Raw genomic sequence first — 23,407 nt, 5'->3', positions numbered from 1 at the left:
ACTTTGTCCTTTATTATATGTAGAAGATTATACTTTTTCTCCGTCATGTTGTTTCCTTAGCAACAACTTCAAACAGGCATAGCCTACACTCCATTCTTTACTTTGTCCGTTATTATATGTAGAAGATATTAATTTGTTATCCGTCATGTTGTTTCCATAGCAACAACTTCAAACAATAACAACTAACCGCTAGCCGCAAAGCTAGCATCACAGCCACTGCTCCGTTAAGGAGACTTTGCACACGTTTTTCACAAACATTTTCACACGCTAGGAGTACTTCCAATAGCTTCGTCTTGATCTGTAGATGTGATTTGATGTGTCGTGTGTCCCCCAACTCCTCTCCAAAGTTCAGATATTTAATAAAATACTCAGGGGAGTGTCCTGAATTTTCATGCCCAAAGCCAAGCACTAGGCCCTGGGTAAATTAAGAGGCTGATCTCGGGCACTTTTGTCCACTTTCCCTGGTGGCCGAAACTCAAGCCAGACATCCCTGGAATCGTCTCAGAGAGTAGATGATCAGTGGGGCCTTGTTTTTACTGAATGATGTGTTTTTTTATGGGGAATTCAAATATGAGCTTATTTTTAGGATTTTCGGAGACTTTGCACACGTTTTCACAAACATTTTCACGCTAGGAGTATGGGAGTACATCCATTCGCTTCGCCTTGATCTGTAGATGTGATTTGATGTGTCGTGTGTCTCCCAACTCCTTTCCAAAGTTCAGATACTATATACAAATACTAAAAGGTAAATACAACATTAAACATCATGACAAAATAACAACCTGAAATATATGTATTCTATCTACACATTTCGTAATTATCTAATCTAGTGGTCTTATAAAAGTGTTGGCTAAAGTAACGCAGAATATATATATTTTTAAATTGTAAATAATTAGAAACATTATTTATGTGCACAAGTACATGGGACCCCACCATAGCACCCCACACATAACAAGCTGTCCCGAGTTCCTCCGGCTGCAGTTCCGCAGACGGCCGGTGTGTGGCAGCAGAGCGCTGGGAGCAGAGGGAGGTGAGTATATGACGGATATGACGGATGACGGATGCGACGGAAATACACCCGAACATATCTGGTAGCCCGAACATATCTGGTACTGACACCGGCCCGCCCCTACAGGCAGATCACGCAGACTGCGGCGCACCTACAGTGTAAGCGCGCCTCAGTTTTGCCTCTGCGAGACTCCACTTGCACCCCCAATTACTATTGCATTAAGGAAGACATAACACAAGTCTTTCTTTTTATATGCTCTAAAATAGGCTACCAGCCTACCACAACAAGCTAACAGTCTGTGAAACGTAAAGACACTAATTAATGAAACCAGTTCAAGACGCATTATTCTTATCATTCTTTATGAGCGCATAACGGTAAGGTATCTAATTACTTATTTATTTAGTATTCCATAACTTAGTAACAGAGATGGTCAAACTAAAGTGGTAGAGACATGGCAGAATTCCTACAATGAAGCGGGACATTGAACTGTTCACCCGTGAGAGGGCGATCAACAAAAGAGAGCGAGCGGCCCCATTGAGGGAGTTTACAGATGAAAAGACTCAGCCATGTTTATGCAGCACTGCACGTGGAAATGTGGTCTCGCAAATCGCGCAGATTACATAGGCCTACATGTATACAAACCTGCGGCGGAAACCCCTTTTGTCTGTCAGTGAGTGTGATTATTTTATAAAGGTAACGAAGTAACGCGTGTCGGGGCAATGTTAGTAACTGTAGTGTGATTACTGAATTATAAAAGTAATGCGTTACACCCAACTCTGCATAGGGGGGTCTGGGGGCAAGCTCCCCCGGGAAGATTTTTGATTTAAAAATACTTGAATAAAAGCATCAATCTTGTGCATTTGAGAGCAAAATGAGGATCTATGGATACATCTCTCAACACCCTTGAAACCATCTTTTAAGCAGATGTTTTCTTTTTTTTTATGGATATTTTACAAATCACTCCCCGTGTTTACAAAACTTGTTTTACTGTCATATAGTATATCATACCTGTTTTTCATTATTCTCTTATTTATTATAACTATAATGATCATATAAACGTGTGCCTCGGAAATAATTGTTTACATTAATCGTGACCAAAACGTTTGAGACCCGGCCACCAGAAGCTAACAACAAATCCCGGTACCGCTGGCGAGGCTGTACCTCCTCTAGGAGGAGAGCGATAGGATAAGAGCGCGGAGGAGAGGAGCGCGAGCGCTCGCTCTCTCTATCCGAAAGCTCTCTCTCTCGATCTGACGCTCTCTCCCCTCTCTCTCTCTCTCCTCTCTCTCTCTCTCTTCTCATCTATCATCTCTCTCTCTCTCTCTCTCTCTCTCTCTCTCTCTCTCTCTCTCTCCTTTCTCTCCATCGCTTAACCTCACTCCACCCTGTGTGCGCTCAAGTTTGCCTGCGACTGCGTGCTTGCTCAAGTTGGCACAGCGTTACAAATGTGCCACAAAACCAACCAATGGATGCCTATTGTCTTAGGTCTTAGCTAGGGATGGGTATCGAGAACCGGTACTAAGTCAGTACCGGTACCTGATTGGACGGTAGGCCTATTGGTTTTTGAGGCCGGCGTACTTCGTAGCGAAAAATGTCGAGGCTGCACATGTGTAGACTCCGCGGTCTTAAAATCCCCACAATGCTTTGCGTACGGACCAATTTCCAAATCTTTGGCGGAAATAGCGCTCCATTTAAGGCGGGGCCTCGCATATGACAGGTCCATGATCAGGTCTCCCTTGAAAAAGAGATAATTGATCTCAATGGGATTTTACCTGGATAAATAAAGGTTTTTAATTGAATTGAATGACGCACACCTGCAGACCTGTTAGCCTGTTCCACAATACTTTGTTTTCCGAGGCTAGGAAGGATTCTTGCCTTGCTTCTGAAGCAAGTGACTCGGAAGACATGTGCTACCAAGCAAGCGTCCTCGACATTGAGAAACACCCCGTGTGTGTGGTTGGACTCTGTCTCACAGGCAGGATGCAGTGTAACATCAGAGGAGACTGGGGCCAATTGTACATTCTCAAACTGCACCACTTAGAACTAACTAAACAATTATTTGTATATAATTGTATTCAATAACCATAACAAAATTAAATAGTATGAAGTGATTTGTAAATAGGCTTAATGTTTTCATAAATATATTTTTCTCCCAGTTTGTCATGGGACTTATTTTTACCCTCTCAAAGAACCAGAATCGAGAACCGAAAATAAATGGAATCAAAAAGCATTACCGGAATCGTTAAAATCGAAATGATACCCAACCCTATGTGTGATGCAGTAAAATCTTACCGCTCACTTACGTTGGCGGTGTTGTAAAAACCGTGGGAAAATGTAAATACGATGCCGATCGATTTTTTACTTGTGAAAAATGTATTCGGACAAGTAAATTGCCAAACTCACTTGTCCATGGACAAGTACTCTCTAAAAACGTTTTCTTACACTGCCTGTGGTATCTTTAATACCATAGGTAACTTTAACTGTAATACATGCCTTGATCTTGATTAAAAAAGTGTTACATTAGCATTTGTACCTTCATATCAGGTATATAAAAGGTTATGGACCATTACTGTAATCACATTACGATATCTTTGATATTTTAATGTTATGTTTCACTGTGTCTCTCCGTGTTTGGAGACATAGCTGCTCAATGCAACATTTGGCATGGTGCTATTTATAGCAGCAGGGGTCTAGACCAGCACTGCAGCTGAACGCTGTGTGGAGAGAGATGATGGTGGGTGGCATGAGGTGATATTAGTCTTTGGAGGGGGTAGGGATGTCTGTGTGGGTTTATCTGATTAAACACCAGGCTTGTTTGCATAAAGGTGTGTGTGTGTGTGTGTGTGTGTGTGTGTGTGTGTGTGTGTGTGTGTGTGTGTGTGTGTGTGTGTGTGTGTGTGTGTGTGAGTGTGTGTGTGTGTGTGTGTGTGTGTGTGTGTGTGTGTGTGTGTGTGTGTGTGTGTGTGTGTGTGTGTGTGTGTGTGTGTGTGTGTGTGTGTGTGTGTGTGTGTGTGTGTGTGTGTGTGTAAAAAAAAGAGCTGCACAACGGAGGTAGAGAAGCGGGGAGGAGGTAGATTGAGAGCAGAGGTAATGTTATGCAGCCATATCGCAGGTCCTGAGCAGCAGGTCAACAGTTGCGGCATAGATGACTGCCTTTCCAAATGTGCATCTTCACTGCTTTGAAAGGATGAATCTACATTTAGTTATCCCTTGTGTTTTTCTTGTTACTATGGGATTGATAACAACAGGTAAAACCACACCGTAGACTGAGAGATGGATAGATAAATGTGATTATTTTAGTTGGTATTCCAATAGAATTCACGATATTCGAGAGAATGATTATTTTTTTTCTAACCTAATTTTCATTCTCATTGAAAAATATATTTAAAGTGATCATGTTCTCTTTATCTGTACCTTTCATGTCTGTAGAATGGGATGTATAGGCCGGTACTTCCCATACGCATACATCTAACTACAAAAACACACACACTGAAAGAGGGATATAAATGGCTTTATGGCTTAGCCCTTGAAATATATATGAGCTGCTCCGAGATTCACCAGTAAATGTGTTTTCCATCTGCTTCTAGGCTCTCTTGTATATACATGTAGGGAGTGGATCTCCTGTATCCCAGCAACAGTGCACCAGTTTTGGGCTAGAGAACCTGAAGGGGCCTTGTGGCAACACCTGAAGGATGGATGTGTGTCTGGCCAGGTTCTGATAGAAACAGATATGTCAGTGAGTGCGTGACATTACACATGAATGCATTTGGGCATGAATTGTGTGACCCATTTCTTTCTTTTTCAGAATAGTTGGCTAATGCATTTAGCTTTTTCTTTTATTTAAATCTTCTTCCAGATTCAGAATCAAATGGGAGAAATACTTTAGTTTGGATGCTTTGTTTGAGCAGGGTGTCTCTGACAGACAGTGTTGCTCATATAGGCTTCAACTATGATCTATTTAACGTTCTAAAACTTATCTGAGCATTGTTACATTCATTAAACAAAACGTTCTCGTACTTTCTGGTAACATAATTCCTGTATTACTTCTATTCAACACCTGTGCTGTACATCTCTCCAGAGCAGATATCTGCAAGTGAGGCGCTGCTGGGAAATGTAACATGACTAATGGCAGACAGCTGCAGTGCATGCAGAGCAATTCAGAGTAGCAGTGTGTGAGACATTGTCTTTTTGCCTCGTCAGGTCTTATTCACTATCAATTAAATCCAGATTCAACGTTAACAGAAGCTGCTGTCTCTTTGCTAATTATACAGTGCAAACTTCCCATGTTTTATCAATAGAAAAAGTTTTATAATTTTTTTTTAATACATTTCAATAATCTCTATGTAATGTCTTGTCTTTTATCTGGACCCTGAGTCTGTAATAAAGTTTTCATTTCATTCATTCAGTAACCTTTCAGCTCATTGATTCAGATGCACATTTACTATGTTCTGTACCTCCATATTTATTCAAAAGTGTTACAACCAGTACAAGTGAAAGTAGAAATGTTTGTTTACAAAAATACAGATGTATTTGTTGTAGGGCTGAACGATTAATCAATTTTAAATCGCAAAGCCTGCAATCTTTTTTTTCTTTTTTTTTCTTGTGAGTCAGGTCAGTAATGTTCCATCACATGTTTCTATTACAGGGTGAATCTTAAACTGAAGCTTGACTTTAAAGCAACCCAACGGAAGTTTCATGTAAGTTTAGTTCTACACTTGTAGCTCGGGCTGTGGGGGTGCTAGAGATGGGAGCATGTTGATACGACCTTCCTAGCCGGAGATATGGTCGCATTTTACAATAAAATTCCGTTGGGTCGCTTAAAAACAAAATCACAAATCGAATCGCAATATCTGAAAAATCGCAATTAGATTATTTCCCCAAATCGTGCAGCCCTAATATGTTGTTCAAAATTTCTTGAAACTTTCAAAGCAATTATTTTTTAGCAACCTCTATTATAAAAAGGAACTTCATACAAAACATACAAACATTTGTTGTCAGTTAAAAGAATTGAACAAATGTTGGATTACAATTTAAAAGTTACCACACTATGCAATGTAGTATGACATCATTACTTTTACCATTTCATCAGAAAACAAGCACTTTTTATGTGTTTTTGATTAAAAAAAAGTCAACCGAATTAAAGGTTACACGAACAAAAGTTGACCTTAAGATTTTCGAAATGACAAAGCTTCAAGTGGATTCACCACACAATAAAACGTCAAAAGCAAAGCAAAATCATAATTTTTTTAATAATTTCATAATTCCTATGACCCTTACATTTTGTTCTATTTTAACTAATATCTTATTTTGTGTATTTCCTTGCAGACGGTGCGTCACGGTTTCCCTTACCAGCCGACTGCTTTGGCCTTTGACCCCGTGCAGAAGATCCTGGCCATCGGCTCCAGGACAGGCGGCGTGCGGATGTATCCTTTAACCCTCATCTGCTCCCTTCCTCCCTTCCTCCCTTCCTCCTGTCTGGGGACACACTAGACACAGTCTTGCAATTTACAAGTTGAGATGCCCATATACGAGACAGGGTTGCACAATTTCTTTCGATATTGTAATATAAAATATATTTGAACATTTGAAATTTGAAATAATATTCAACTTCAGTAAGCACAATATTTGTTAATATGTTTTAAAATATACATTTCATTAAGTATTGTGGAGTTGCAGAGATATCCCAGTCTACGAATCGTATTCTTCAGTCCCAACAAAATATCTTTGTTTGGTAAATATCCTAAATAAAAAACCACGCCATGATAATTTTGATGTATTTTTAAATAATAATGAGAATTTAGATGCATAAATGCTTAATCCTGCCAATTTAGTTATCGCAATACAAGTCAAAGTAATTGCAATAAGGGATTCTTTTTTTTGCCAGTCTGAGCACTAAATATAACAGATGACACACTGGCCTTAAATGTAAGTAAGACAGATACTTGTGACCTATACTGGTACGAGAAGAAATGACATTGTTCACAGCAAATCATTTATCAACTTGGACATTAACCTGTAACACTGCTGTCTCCAGGCAGGGGCCTTCATTTCCTTCTTCCTCCCCTCCACCTTTATCCTCCCATTCCCATCCCTCTTTCAGCCTTGTCATGTTGCTTGGCTGCCATGTCGCAGGCTCAAAACTGTCCGTCCAACAGCCCGTCCCCCCGGGTCACCCCGTCACAGGGACGGGTGAGAACGTGTAAGTGCAACCCAGGTAGGAGATTACACCCTCATAAAGAGTTCCCAGTGTGCCTTTAGGGGAAGCCAGCCATTATTGATGCTGCTGCAGCCACACTGCTGCTGGTCCTGCCGTGGTAATAGATGTACAGACCGAGTGATTTCACTGCATTAAGAAACAAAGAAATAAAGGCATTGTGGCATTGTTTGAATATTTGAAAAAGAGGGAAATGATGCTCCTCAGTATGAATGCCTGACTGTGAAGCAAGGCTGCAATTTGAGCTGGATTGAAGCCCTTATTGACATTTTGCACACACCTCCATCTGCTCCCATGTGGCCTGTCACTGACTCTCTATCTCCCTTTTTTCTCTCTCGCAATTGCACGCTCTCACATCATTTTCCTGTTTCTCATTCTGCCTCGCCCGCACCGTCTTCTGTCTAGAGGACCTTCTTATTCCTACTTATTTATTCGATTCATCCCTCCCCTGTCCTTCACTGGCTTTCTCTATGTTCTTCCCCTATCTTTCCAGGGTTTTGAACGTTTTTAAACCCCATTTTCTGTCAGGGTTTCTGATTATTCTTTTTCCTCTATTGTTTTTCAAATGCTCTCCATGTTCCTTTCTTTGTTAGCTGTATAAGAACTGTGAACAATGGTAGTCACTGCAGGAATTTCTCATGCTCCATTTCTACTACATGAATAGTACGATAGTAAGCCCTGCCTTTTCCTATTATATTCTGCATCAACGCTATAACAGTCTTCCCCTCACAACCAAGGATATTTGAAGCATTTCACCAGATTTTCATTTCAGCTTGTGAAAGAAAAACAATGTTTAGGCTAGCACTCTTTCTCTGCTGTGACTGACCCGCTGTAAGCCGCTGCCTTCTACTGTAGCAACACTATTTGGCAGATATATATATATTTTGTTCCCGTCAAGATATCTGTATTGATTTCCGCTGGCTCAAAAGTAAATATTCAGCTGACACTATTGATCGACGGTGTGGGGCTGCGGTTATGTGGGCTCTCTGTGGGAGGTGCCTTTTCCCTGTATGCGGTGTGTAGGCATGCGTGTTTCCCCGTGTGTTTGTCCGTATAGGCAGAAGAGTGATCAATACATCTTAGCATCCAGGGAGTGTCCTAGCTTTGTCATAAAAAAAACATTTTTGTCAATAACCTAGATACTGGCTCCAGTTAAGGTATGCAGTGATTTATTTAGTCAATTAAACAAGATACAACTACTCTGCCATTTATCAGCCACGTCTACATATAGCTTCAACTTTATTACCTTTCACCTCTCTTTCATGATGTAATTAACAAGTCAATTTCATTTCACTCCAAAATCTCAAGATGTGACGTTGCAGAGGCTCCGTGTTTTGTCTGAAGTGAGACTTTAAGACTCAAAGGACTATACAAGGCATAAGACCAGACTATTTAAAAACCCAACTCATAGGCCAAATGTATTAATGTACAACCAAGGAGTTGGGTCAGGGTTGGAGAAAATTCTCAAAAAAATGAGTGAGGGAAAGAAGCAAGTAGAGGAATAAATAGAGTTATAGGAAGGGAGAATGAGATAAAGGAAGCATTAGAACACCGAGCACACGTCTAATGGTGCTGTCCGCTGTTTTCCAGGAACAAAGCAACTGGTCTTATACAGATGTACCCATCATAGGTCACACGTATCAGCTGTCTGTTGGCTGAAAGAGAGAAAATATGTTTTTTGTTGGAGAATGAATGCAATCATCAGACCTCTTTGTTTATCTTCAATTTATAATGGCTGATACTTGTGAACAACAAACAGAACAACAAACCTGAGCAGACTGACTGTTACAATAGTACTTTGTTTTGGACAGTATTGTTATAACCTGCAGTTTTTCAAAAGTGTCATATATTAAGTATGAACATATGAGCCAATCACAATAGGCCTGGTCCTGCTCCGGTGAATGGTGCATAGTGACGATGTCATCGGGGTTGGCGCAGTGGGTTGGCAATGAGGCTCTCTGCAGTGGGCTCCTGGGACACTGCTCCTCCTGCCTGGGACGAGATCACCAACATATGCTGAGATTTGGTTTATTCAGACGGTCAGACCAAATGGAAGTGACAAACAGCATGTCAAGTGTATGTGTGTGTATAATATGTTTCTTTCTGTGCCTAAACCCCTGTGTCTGCTTGCTCAGTGTGCGTTCATGTGTGCCGCCTACCTGTGTCTATATCCAGTGTGTGCACATGTGTGTCTGTCTCTCATAGTGTTGGTTGTTGTGTCTGCTCAGTGAAAGTGGATGTAGTTTCAATAAGGGGGTCAGGTAATGGAATTGCCCAGAGTCTGATAGACAGTCAGTTCTCATAACAGTCAATCTGATCGGAGAGAAGAGAACACGAATGAGGTTAGAGATGGTAGAGAGAAACGGAAAAGAATGGAAGAGGACAGAAAGAGGGTTCTTATTGATAAAAATTGCTTGTTTATAAAATCATATGACAGTTTTCATTGATCAACATATCACGTGAAAAGCAATGTGGTAAACCATTGCCAAATTCAATTCAAATTAATTGTACTCACTTACGTAGATATATGAAATGGAACACCCCAATAACATATCCAAACACCCCAATAACATATCCAAAGCTTTATAAAAGTAGCTATAACACTCAACAGAAACAATTTACAATACACTGTTCATCACTAACACATCTGGAATTTGAGAGAGTTTATGTTATTTACAGAATCCTAGAATCCTAGAATCAAATGAATCTGTCCCCAACTTCTAAATGGGCCAAACAATATTTATTTTGAGACATGGTAAGTGCCCGGGCTGGTGTATTAAACTATTATCATTTTTACCTAGTATAAAAACTGGCTACAAAGTGTACGTAAATAATATTGAAGCATGTTGTTTGGTGAATATCTTTGATACTGATTCATAATGTCTGGGCATATTAATAGACTTGATTAAAGCTGATATTATACGTCCTCCTCTATTAGCTCAAGGCACTGCCAAGGCTATTGCCTCGCCCAGGAATGTGCTGACACTGCTGAGTATCGTGATAAGTTATCCAACGTCGAAAGCAGTTTCCTGCTTGTTGCTAGGTAGGAAGTCTTCTGCAGCTTTACCTTTCAGAAATAAACTCTCTCATCAGCAGCCGCATGTTCAACCAACAGCAGCACACAATTAGTAAACCTAATTTGGTCGCCGATGGAGCGTGAGCGGACGATGGGAGGCGGTCACTCTGTGTAAACACACAGCTACTGTTACAGTCCATTATTAATCACACAGTCTTGCGGTGTTTGTGACAGAACAGCGAACAGTTCCAGTTTGAAAAAACAATAGCATTAGATAGTCATCAATTAAGCATTCAACGTTGTCACACTGTGTCATTGGCTTTGCGACTGTGTGAGCAGGCCTTCATACATGATGACTATTTTACAGTCAGAAAGAGGCCAGGGCTACATTCAGATACTAACAAGACCATGTGTTAGGTGTATTTGAGCCCAGCATGCTCTACTTACATCCCTTCTCTCACCACAAACTCACAACATGAGCTCACAGACTCATTGCCATAGATATGAGCACACATAATCACGACGAGACATAAGTCCTGACTTCACTCAGTCTTGATTGAATTACACGTAATAGGATTTGCAGCCCCCTATTTGAAAACTAGAGTAATGGCAGGTTTTACTATAGCGCAAAAGGTGAGCAAGCAGAAATGCTGCTCTGCTAGAAAAAGGATGAAGCAGCAATATTAAGCTGCTCTTAACCGCACATGCACTTTATCCTTACTTTACCCTTGTGTGCACGATAATAGAATGAATGGCTCCATCTAGTAGTATCCTCCTGGATTAGAGGGAAAGTAATATGAGCATCGCACTGTGTTTTGAAAAAAGAAAGATGTAAGATGTAAGTATATAAAGTATTTTTTTCCGTTTAATCATAGAGTTAACACTTTTAAAAAAAAGCTTCATGTGGTTTCACCTATCTTTAGCATGCACACCACCTCATTAACGAGTGTTTCCCAGTTTTATTTCCGAGTTAATACTCACAGCAGATGTTGCATGTTTGCCTGCGGCTGTGGAAACTTCCACTTTTGGTGAGATCACACGCATATCCAGATACAAATATAACAGAGATCTGGGATTTTTCAGCGATTAACTTAGTCTGAAAGTGTTATGCGTAACCCATTTGCTCAACTGAACTTAGTATACATCCTGTAATACTTAACTGTATATCTTGTACATTTCATGCATCTATAAACTTCATTTGTTTGTATTAAATCATAGGCCATTTATAACATGCAGACAGCAGAAGATAATATTCAATATTATATCTTTTTTTTTCAAATAACAATAAGCTTTTTGATAACACCACAAAGTATGACACAATGCAACTTCCATTGAATCAATTCAAGGGCTTTGGCTTTTGTGTTCCATTGACCATACACTTCTATTTAAAAAAAAAGAGGAAGCAGGCAAGAGAGGGAGGATATCTGGTGTTTTGGGAGTTTTTATGGTGAGTGACTTGATCAAAATAGTTCAGGAAAATCTGCCCAGCCAACATGGGAAAGTGTGCGGAAAGTTCCACTGAAAGACTGCAATCAGAACTGCCTCTGAACTCTGAGCCATATTATTGTTGTGGCAACAGTGGGTTAATAATAATAATAATAATAATAATGGATCACATTTTTTATTAGAGCGCTTTTGTAGTTGCTCAAAACGCTTTGCACATTACACATATTAGACATGTAAGAGTCATTACTGTGGACATTACCCACAGGAGCAAATTTGGGTGAAGTGTTTTGCCCAAGGACACAACAATAACAATAATCATGATTGATTGCTGGAATTTTACATAATTTTATCAAAAATAACAGTAACATATAAGGCAAGGCAAGTTTATTTATATAGCACTTTTCAACACAAAGCAATTCAAAGTGCTTTACAAAAATGAAAGACATTAAGACAATGGCATTTCAAAACAGTCATTAAAAAGCAAAGATAATAAAATAAACATTATTAGTGCAGTTTAAGATATGAATATATCAATTAAAAGCAGCGGCAAAAAGAAAAGTCTTCAACCTGGATTCAAAAGTAGTAAGAGTTGCAGCAGACCTGCAGGTTTCTGGGAGTTTGTTCCATAATAACTGAACGCTGCTTTACCATGTTTAGTTCTGACTCTGGGGACAGAAAGCTGACCAGTCCCTGAAGACCTGAGAGATCTGGATGGTTCATAATTTAGCAGGAGGTCAGAAATGTATTTTGGGCCTACATCATTCAGTGCATTATAAACCAGCAGCAGTATTTTGAAATTAATTATTTGACACACAGGAAGCCAGTGTAAAGACTTCAGAACAGGAGTGATGTGATCCACTTTCTTAGTGTTAGTGAGGACTCGAGCAGCGGCGTTCTGAATCAGCTGCAGCTTCCTAATAGATTTTTTAGTGAGACCTGTAAATACACCATTACAGTAGTCCAGTCTACTGAAGATAAAAGCATGGACAAGTTTTTCCAAATCCTGCTGTGACATTAGTCTTTTAATCCTAGATATATTCTTTAGGTGATAGTAGGCTGATTTAGTAACTGTTTTAATGTGACTGTTGAAACTCAGGTCAGAGTCCATGACTACACCTAGATTTCTGGCTTTATCTGTTGTCTTGAACATTGCAGACTGAAGCTCAGCACTATCTTTTATACGTTCTGCCTTGGCTGCAAAAACCATTACCTCAGTTTTATCTTTGTTTAATTGGAGAAAGTTCTGACACATCCAATCATTGATTTGTTCAATGCACTTACTCAGTGTTTGAATTGGAGCATAGTCTCCTGGTGAAATGGTTATGTAAATGTGGGTGTCATCCGCATAGCTATGGTAACTTATTTTGTTGTTTTTCATTATCTGAGCCAGTGGTAGCATGTAGATGTTAAAGAGAAGAGGCCCCAAGATGGAGCCTTGAGGAACCCCACATGTCATATTTGTCAACTCAGATGTGTATTTACCTATAGAAACAAAGTTGTTTCTGTCCTTTAAGTAGGATTCAAACCAATTTAGAACTGTTTCCGAAAGTCCCACCCAGTTTTCTAGTCGGTCTAGTAATATGCTGTGGTCAACAGTGTCAAACGCAGCACTGAGATCTAATAATACTTACACTGAAGTTCTGCCACTGTCTGTGTTTAAGTGGATGTCATTGAAGACCTTTACAAGAGCAGTCTCAGTGCTGTGGTTTGGACGAAAGCCTGACTGGAACTGTTGAAAGACAACTTTTTCAATGATTTTACCTAGAAATGGGAGGTTTGATATGGGCCTGTAATTGTTCAGTACTAAAATGCCTCTTGTGCACCTTCCCTTTCCCATTTTGGATAATGCTACCAAAATATATTTATATTTTTCAATCTCTGAACCACCAAGTGTTACAAAACACTTTATTTTATTTTCAATCTGGAAATTGAAATTGAAAAGTAAGTGTTGAAAAGTGTTGAACAGGAGCTGTGTTGTGCTGTAATGTAATGCTTCAGATTTTCTGCCACATATGACTGTTTGGCACACAGTATAGAACTCAATGGCAGAGGCTGGTAAATCCCTCTCTATCATGTCCATCATGGGTTTTCAGTGAACCAAAATTTCAACATTTAAGTGTGAAAATGTTGAACCATTTTTGAAATGATGAAAAACCAGTTGGTGGTAGGACACTGATTTCTGTCTGTGTGTGAAGCTTAATTTCAGCTTAATTGCATTCATGTAATCTTTTGTCACTGAAGTTTTACATTGTCACTGACGGAGTAGTCTTTGTTCTGATGCAAATTACAATATTTTAAGTATCAATGTTAAATATTATACAGAATTTCTAAACGTATGAAAATGATGATATATGAGTAACATACGTCTTCAAATTTGCACGAGTTCAAACATTTAACAAGTTATTGCATGGCCTACTGTCATAGAATGATTTCCATCATCATTTCCATCCTCTTTATCCCTGATCTCCTATCCCCTTGGTTGTCTTTGCTCTTTGATTTTTCGTCCACTCTGCTAGGGATTAGTGTTGTCACGATACCAACATTTTGGTTTCGATACCGATACCAAGTCAAGAATTGCGATTCCGATTCTTTTTCGATACTTTTCTTAAAAAAAGGGAAACAGTCTTAAATGTAATTATTGTGCTTTATTTCACACCAGAACCAGAACCATAACACAAACTTTTAAACAATGAGAACAATAAATAAAATAAATGACAATAATTCGTATTAAATAAAATTAAGCATCATGTCAAACAACTTTTTTGTTTTATAAAATATAATTTTTTAATTTTATTAACATGTAATAGTACAGTAATATAAATAATTATTGACAAAATGTATATTGCAGATGTTAGCCACATTGGTAAGTTAGCTAAAAAGATAGCCATATTAGACAGTTATCATTGCCAAATAATTGCCTCGTCAAACTACGAAAACGTTCGTTTGTCACAAAATAAATTACACTTGTTTGACTTAGATTTGAGGGCATGGGCTTGAGCATGATGTGATTATGTTATCTATCACATTCTCTAACCTGTCTGTCTTTAAATTCTTTAAACAGCTCTGGATGCCAGTCTGCGGGTGCTTAGCCAAGTCTGATGTGTTGGCTCCCTTGGTTTGCAGGGATCTAAACATGTCTTACAGACAGGCCTCGTGGTGTCCGTAGGCTTGCCCTTACTGTCAGAGATATAGCTCAAATACTTCCAAATTTCGCTTCTGACGTCTTTTTTGTCAACAAGCCGAGGCGCAACGGAAGTTACACTCCCACTTGCAGCCATGCTTCTCTTTTTTTCCACATGCTCTGGCAGCTAGCGCGTGGCCGAATGCACAAGAGAGGGGAGGGACTTAGAACGTGCTTGAGAGGGGAGGGACTGCAGGCACGGCTGCAGTGCAGGGAGTGAAGCAGAGCGCTGAACACACACGACTCTTATTAAAACAGCGCTTTCTCACCGGAGTATTTTTCCCCGTCATTCTTAAAGTACCGATACTAATGAAACGGAGGAATCGTACCGTTTTTAACGGCAGGGTATCGCGGTGCCTTTCAAGTATCGGTACACCGTGCAACACTACTAGGGATGGGTGGTTTGTCGTGGAATGAAAGGTCAGCTGCCTATAAATAGCTACACTGAGAATAGTGTAGGTTATGCCACTGGTAGTCAGACTACTTCTGCCTAACAATACATTGCGAAGTGTATACAATATAACAGGACACGCTTATAGCTCAGCTCAACAGGGATCAATGGCTTTTTAGACCATTTTGAGACCATCATACACAAAGACTGACTTTCATCAACCATACATGAAGAGAAGCATCACTCTTTTTATCCCACTCTAAAAGTAGGTGTAGTTTTTCTGAAGAAAAAAGGCGTCACTTAGGCTAGTGCAGGCAGGCTGACCTTTGCCTTTATCTCATGTGCAAACGCTTGCTAAACCTTATTGTACAAAGGTCAATACAAAGCTTCTATGATGAATGAAAAGCCATAAGAAAGAGGGCATGGGAGATAGTTTAGAGAACTGGCCTGCACTTAGGAGGCATGTGCCATTGTGGAAAACATTTACTTTGATGTTTACTTATGAGGACATGTAGTGTAAATAAAATAGTATTTAGTTTATGACAAGTCACAGTGCTGCTGAGATGTGTTACTCATCTGCCCTTCAGCTCACGAAACACTCACATTTTCCCACACAACAACAAACAAATAAACAAACAGTGAAATTATTTTCCGCACGAGTGGAATTTAAATGTAAAAACCAGGCTTCTATGAGTCAGTGTGCCTTCATGCATTTGTGTGTGTGTATGTGTCGATGCATATACAGTAAGTGAGCCTTAAATATCCTACCATAACAGGTTGAAAACAAAAGGTGAAGTAAAGAAGGGGCATTCAATTATGATACCGAAGAAACTGACCGTCAAAGTCTATTTTTGTGACAGCAGAAAGTGGCATTCACACAATGGTGTTTGAAGGCTTCCCCCTTTCAACTAATTAACTGCAGGTCCATGAACCATTTGCAGAATTTAATTGGAGTCAGGCACATTGTCGAAATGCAATTATGCACGTCAGAGCCACTGGCTACATTTGTGTGACCAGCACCAGACTGTTGCAAAATAACAGCATCTGTTGCAGCGCAAATCAAGAGAAGAGTTGCAGACTGACACATTGTACATAATCATACCAAATCCAAGTCATTTATCCACAAATCTTCTCGTTATGCTTTCTTTCAACAACACTGGATTACTGTGAACAACACATTTTAAAGGGGATAAAAGCAGAAATGACAAAAACCCTTTAATGTATGATGATATATTTTTCTTATACTGTCTCGTAGCAAATGAACAGGTCTTCTTTGAAAATAACTAGTTCATATTGTGTGTTTTGCTGTTTTCAACGGCTACATTCTTATGTGTAGTGAAAAATGTTAACCGCTAATTATAGAGACGGCATCGCACATTTATTGTCCATCTCTATTGGAAAGCATTTATATTCTTACATACGTTCTTCTGTTATAGTCAACATAACCTCGGAGCAATGCAGCCCTTTGCATCCCATGCTCTGATTTACAAAATATAAACGGAGGTTGGCAGCTAATGTCATCAGATTGCTATGCCCTATATTCAGTTTCTGTATGATGAACCTCTTTAATCCATTAAGATTACACCCACCCAGTAAACCCTAAGGATGCTAATTCTTTTAAGCTGTTACACACTTTATTCCATCTTGTATGTGGACTGTATTCTCCTTCTCCTACTTAGCCTTCTAATCATCTTAATCAGGATGATTTTATGTTCAGTTTGGTTTCTCTGTCTTCTCTTCGCACTTGGCCACATTTATATTTTAGTGGAAAGAATGCAAATGACGCCAGGCAATGACTGGATCGCAGTCATTCCGTTATTATCTCATACCGCAAGAAATCCTGGGAACGGAATTAGCCGCTCGGCCAATGCAATGGAACATGAGATATTTAAGTCTTTAATTGGATCAGATTACATGTTGAATTATGTGATTTTTGCTATTGGGACTTGATGTTTACTCCACGTGATGGTGAGGAGGTGTGTGTTTGCATACTGAGCATGGCTTTCCCGCTGTGTTGCCACGTGTAAACACATTGCATAATGTGTAGCTCACTTCATCAGCTGCAGAGAAAGCATAAGGAGGGAGACAGTGAAAAAAATAGGACGTTTTTGAGTCTGTGTGACAGATAAGAGACAATGAGCTGCTCTGCATTCTTATCTCAGCGCGCAGTGATGTCACGTGGAGAACTGTGTGCATTAAGTCAATTGAAGATAGGACTGTTAGATCTATGTCTGTGTGTTGCATTATAGTGGAATTGAAACATCAAGACGTAATGGGGACGGTAATGAGGAAAAGCTTCTGAACAAATCTTCTCCTTTTTAAACATTTTGACAATTTTAAGGAGATTGTCATGGTAGTTGACTGACATTTAGTTATTGCTGGGTGTCTCCCACATAATATATACTTTACCTAATTGCTTCAACAAAATGCAAACTTCAAGCCTTAGCCAAAACATTGCAACTATAAATGTTATGTTTTCTCTCATGTTTTCTTTATCAGATTTCCTTAAATGTAGCCCCAATGAAACAAAACGGGTTCCTGTTGCACTCACACTGGAGTTAACCATGTCACATACACATTGAATAATGCAACTGCTGGTGATCAAAATCATGATCCTCTTGCTTTTTTCCAACAAATGTAATTTTTTTTATAATTAAACAACATCTATACTTGCTCAAGCTGCAAACAAGAACAAACCATACAGTTTTACTTCAATTAACAACTGCACACTCTGCATATTTACTAATGACTTACTTTTTGTTCATATGACCACAGACAACTGGTGAATACAATGCAGCTACATCCTGTCGCACAGCTGGCAGGGGTCCGACAGATGATGCAGAATGATGTGCACTTTTGCAGGCACTGCACAGGGAGCTTGTTTGACTGGGCCCAAGTAAAACAGTGGGAAGCAAAACATTCATTTGCAAATATCACGCGCACCAGAGATAATATGTGGATGCTGTATAAAGAACAAAAGCTGGTCTTGCATGACAGCAGAAATGTGATATTATATTCACATAATATATTACATTGAATAGCAGAAACTGGAAAATGATATTCATTTGTCCAATAACACAACTAAATACAATGGAACAACCCATTCCCCTATGATATTATCCCACAATTCAAGTGCATCAAGTTCATGGGAACCAACTATTGTGTTCACCCTCATGATAAAAGAAGACAACAAAAGAATAGATATAGACCACTGGGCCAACAGCAGAATAACCTTTGGTTTATTTTCCAAGGACATGCTCTCCAAACACCTACAACACTGTTTCTTGTCACTGCTGTGATGAAGATAACAGCAACAGATGTGTCCTTGGTGAGCAGCGAAGGTGCTGTGACCGTCACCACGGTGTCACCTGGTGAGACGGAGCAGCGTAGCACATCATATCTCTTTAATTCATTCTGTCCATCAGCAAAACAACAGACCCTAGCCAAGGGGCTTTACTGGTGCCAGCTGCCTCCCCTGTTGATTTGATTCCTCACCTCATCGCCCGGGCCTGCAGCAGTCAGCCACTGATGTGTCCAGGCGGTTTGTTTAGACATCTGATTGTGAAGACAAAGGGACTTTTTTCTCCATGTCTTTGTTTGTTTGTTGATTCTGGCCAAATGTACTGCGGGTGTTAGAGATTTTTCGGAACCACTTCTGTAAAGGGGAGGGGAATTATACAGTGGGCAAGGGTGTGGGGCTCATTGTTGGCGGAGGTATTGCAGGCTGGAGCTAAAAAAACAGGTGGTTTCCCTATAGGTTCCACAGGACACCATGCATCTAAAGGTTTTAAAACGACTTGAATATTACAATTGGGCACATATCTGTTACATGTAACAGCAACAGCATGCCAACAGTAATATTAAGTGTCAGGGAAATGGAAGTTAAAGCATCTTTAGCTTCCGAGTGAAACGGATTATGAGAGCAGAGTATCATTTCCAGGAATTTCATCCAATTTCTCGGGGATTTGATTGCCTAAAAGTGGCCATGTCTTAGAGAGCAAGAGGCCTGTTGAAAACCGCTGTGATTTGGAGCAGCATGCCACCCACAATACATTTGTCCCAGAGTTTTGGCCTTCATCTGCACCTCCCAACCTGTGTTATCAGTAGGCTGAGGATGTGGGGGAAATAAATAAAAAATACCACGCTCTCTTAGAAAAGTAAACAAAGTTGTTGGCAGGTAACATAAAAAAACACATCTTGGTCTTATGGTATTGTTCTGCCGACTACAGTGAGCCACAGGCTCAAACAGTCAGTGGTTTCATACGATTAAGCGGTTGTGTGGACAACATCCCAAAGGGACCTCAGCAATATGAGTAATGGCCAATTTGCAGATTAATACTACGACACGCCAACCGGCATATCAGTTGGTCTGTTGTAAAGTCATAAAACTCCTCGCCGACACATCCACTTTTTAAAATATATAGGGCTGTGCTCTTAAACTGAAAGTGACTTGTTTTTCCCTCTTTATCTTATGATCTTGTATACTACAGACAGAGTATTTTTGGATTCTGAGTTTAGCCTACTTTATATGTATGTGCCGCCTTTTGAACAAGTGTTTTTGGTGACTTCAAGTTCATACCACACCATCTTCTATGCAGGTCATACCTCAGTGTTGAGTGTAGATAGGCCGAAACACAAGGCAATTGCTGCCATCTCCCCTGGCTTCTCAATCTAGCGCTCAAGCCGATAGGTGCTTATTTTATCTGCTCTTCTGGCCCCTGGAAGATGAGAAGAAACGATAAAAAGGGCAGATCAGGGAGAAACAAATTCCCAGAGACGGATAAGAGGATACTGCAGGTCCAGGCTGTGTAAAGGTGGATCTAGAAAATAGACCTAAAAGAAGTGAATATAAAGGAGAGCGAGACAGAGGTATGGATGATGTGGGCAACATGTGCGTTGAAAAGCAGAGGAGCTGTGTTCAAATTGAAAGTGAATTCCCTCTAAATGGACATTTCTGGTGTGCTGTGTTGTTGGCTGATTAGATTGGAGGTGATTATTGTGTGCGCCCAAAGCACAAGGAGCATGCACACATACATGCATGGACAATATCGATCCACTTAAGGAGGTTAAAATTAACCTTGCTTATTGCGCCAATCAACTTCTTGTTCACTTAATGAAGTGTTGCTTTGTTAATCATTGCAGTAATGTGATACATTCTGAATGTAAAACAGCATATAACAAACAGAAAGCAACAAAAACTTACGTAGAACTGAAACTTGTTTAAATGGACACTATTATGCTTATTGAGGGTTAGTATGATATAGGTTTTTGTGCATGTACATGATTTGCCAAGGCAAAAATCCCAACGTTTCTTCCAGAGGGAGTTATTCTCCCAACTGCCTGAAACGCTTCGATTTAACTCCTCTGTTTACTTCTGCGACATAATGACATCACTATGTTACTCTTGCGCTTCTATTGGCTAGTGCTCCAACACATTGTACGTGATACGTTAAGGGGCAGGACATCTCTAAGTGGTTGACCAATCACAACAGAGCCGGCCATCCAACCAGAGCAGTCTGGGCTCTGGTGAAAAGAGATACTGCAGCACAGGCAGTATGAGAAAAAGAAATACCTTTTTCAACATAACACATGTAAGCATGTCCCAGTTGAGGCATAACATACAAATATGAAGCTGAAAATGTACATAGTAGGGCCCCTTTAAAATATTAAAATACTTATTTTCTTAACACTAAACATGCAAAGTACTTTCTATCATTACGCAAATGTTGATTTTGGGTGAAGAACAGTGAAGAATTCATTATGGTCAATTGTCACTTATCCATACCTCTTATTAGGTTGTATCCTTAGTGACTTAATTCATGCAGTTTTAGGTTTTGTCGACTTACTTTTGATGAAAAGGAAATCTTATTGTGCTTTATAAGCTTTAAAAGTCAGGTTTGATTGACTTTTGGTATCATGGGTCCCAGCAGAGTGCCACTTGTTAGGGATAAGGACCAATATCATGAGCTCTTCCATGCTGTATCAGCAAGGCCATCTGAATCATAATTGGCCATTAGTGAAACTGGAATCAATGTCATTACCATCTCGGCTGATATTCATCACAATTAGCATGTTAGGTGTTGTCGTCAATCATTAACATCACATTTTCCATCGTATCTTGCGAAAGTTAAACTCAAATTAAATAAATGGCATGGCATGCATGATTTTCTAATTCAGTCCTCACTTTGTTATGTGCTCTTTTTTTCAATGTTTTAATTATTCATTCTAATTCTAATTTATTCTAAATATTATATCTAGCTGATTCTCAGAAGTCTAATTTCTGCGTCTTTTTTGTATTCCTTACAATGTTCCTTCCTTCCTCCTTCCATTTAATTAGGATATTTGGTCTCTGGGTTACGCTTTCTGGGGTGAATGAGTCATGAGCCATACAACAGCACTCTAATCTCTTCCGTAATGCCGCCTGCTGCTATATAGAGACTGTAACATGCAGGCAGTGTAACAAGCTCAGTGTTGCATCTGTGTGTTTATGTGCAGCCGTGCACACAATCTAAGCATGTTTTGTGTGCACAGTTGTGTACTTGCAATTCAGGGAAAAGGCAAGAGAGATAGAGGATGGAAGGCGTGTTGTAGGCTCTTTTGAGAAGGATGTACGCCTCCATGTGTAAGCGAGCGACTCGTGTAGGTGTGCATGTGTGAACACGAGGGTGAATGCAAAGACGGCTGCAAGGAGAGGAGGAGAGAAAGAGGATGGATAGGTTTTTGGCAGCGTTGCAGAGTTGGGCTGATTTATCTTCCCACATTGTGACTCACCATTTCTCAACCATACAGTTTACATTTGAAAGCCGCTACTAAAAGACACAGAGAAATAGACGGACTGAGAATGAGGGGAAGGGAGCAGGAGCACGGCAGAGGAAAAAAAGTGTTTGAGTTAGAGGAGATTGTAAAAAGTAGGGCATCAACTTTTCTAGCCTGCTTAAAAACAGCCAATAACAATAACTGTATGATCCCAATAAAAGTTATAACTCAGGGTGTTTCCACTATGGAGTATATGGTAGTTTAAGTCTATTGCAGAGATACATTAGGTTGAATATGCTGTTCTACAAACAAATCCCATTCACATACAAACTTTCTAGATAAAGCTTTATTAGGCTGTGTACATTTTGGATAGTAAATATCCCATGATGCTTTATTTGATGAACACAAAGCAACGTCCACATCACACTGTAGATCCAAGAACATATAACTGTACAGACAACATATCATATTACCTTGTTCATTGTGTGAGAGTTGTGTGTGGGATGACTGCAGTGTTTGGGCGACTGCCTTAAGTAATCACCATCATTTGAGCCAAGTTGTAATGTCTTGTTATTGGAATTTAAACAGTAAATACCTGGCTAAGATTATGCTACTGCAGTACCATGGTTTGTAAAACCTCTTTGTTTGAAAGTCTGACAAAGGCGCAGTGTGGCCACTAAACTGAGAGATGAGAGCAGATGCTGTGGTACAGACCTGGGTACAGACTTGATGTTGACTCAGAGGGTTATTAATAAACCTTCTCGAGGTGCACACGACAACAACACACCCTACAGTGGATGTTAATTAAACCTAACCAAATACACAGTGGCTGAATTTCCTGCACAGGAAAAACAGCAATGAAGAAGCTAAATTAAAATAGTTGTTCTGCTCATAGACAATGCTCATGGTATGACTAAGCTGTACACAAACAGCCCTAGACAGGTGTACACACAATTCAGTGAAACAAAGACAGTTAACGCACATGATTGCTGAGATGAAAATGACAACTGATTGGATGAGCCCAGTCATTGGCTGAGCTTTGCCACCAGTCGACAAGCATTACAAACAGCTTGAGCGCCACCGACAGCTTTCCTCACTGCTGTTTGACCCTGGAGCAGCGCCACAGTTAGCGATGCTGACAAGTGCTGAGACACTTCTTATTCTGGGACACACTCAGCACTGAGGCAAGACAGGAGTTCTGACACCTAAAGTGATCATCAATATGCACTGACATAGGCTCGGCTCATCAGCAAGCCAATCACAGGAGCGTCTTGTGAGGACAGGCCATTCTGAAGGAATGGATGAATACAATAGTGCAATCAGAGGAAATGATGGTTAACCAAACTTTACTTTTGTCAATCTAGGGTAAAACAATTGTAAGTATACAGTAAGAT

General features: G+C 39.9%; 1 protein-coding gene across 14 annotated transcripts in view; it reads left to right on the top strand.

Annotated features, from left to right (window-relative positions):
* Nucleotides 1-23,407, top strand: part of stxbp5l (syntaxin binding protein 5-like) — a 208,520-nt gene that overhangs the window by 50,563 nt on the left and 134,550 nt on the right. For all 14 annotated transcript variants that reach the window (XM_034212876.1, XM_034212874.1, XM_034212872.1 and 11 more), the window contains exon 2: nucleotides 6,335-6,432. In XM_034212876.1, the coding sequence (XP_034068767.1) occupies nucleotides 6,335-6,432 (98 nt within the window). The remainder of the gene's footprint in view (nucleotides 1-6,334; nucleotides 6,433-23,407) is intronic.

The sequence above is a fragment of the Gymnodraco acuticeps genome, unplaced genomic scaffold, assembly GCF_902827175.1.
Source record: "Gymnodraco acuticeps unplaced genomic scaffold, fGymAcu1.1, whole genome shotgun sequence".
In the NCBI taxonomy this organism is placed as follows: domain Eukaryota; kingdom Metazoa; phylum Chordata; class Actinopteri; order Perciformes; family Bathydraconidae; genus Gymnodraco; species Gymnodraco acuticeps.
The sequence above is the reverse complement of the archived record's forward strand: the minus strand, read 5'-3'. Positions and strand labels throughout refer to the sequence as shown.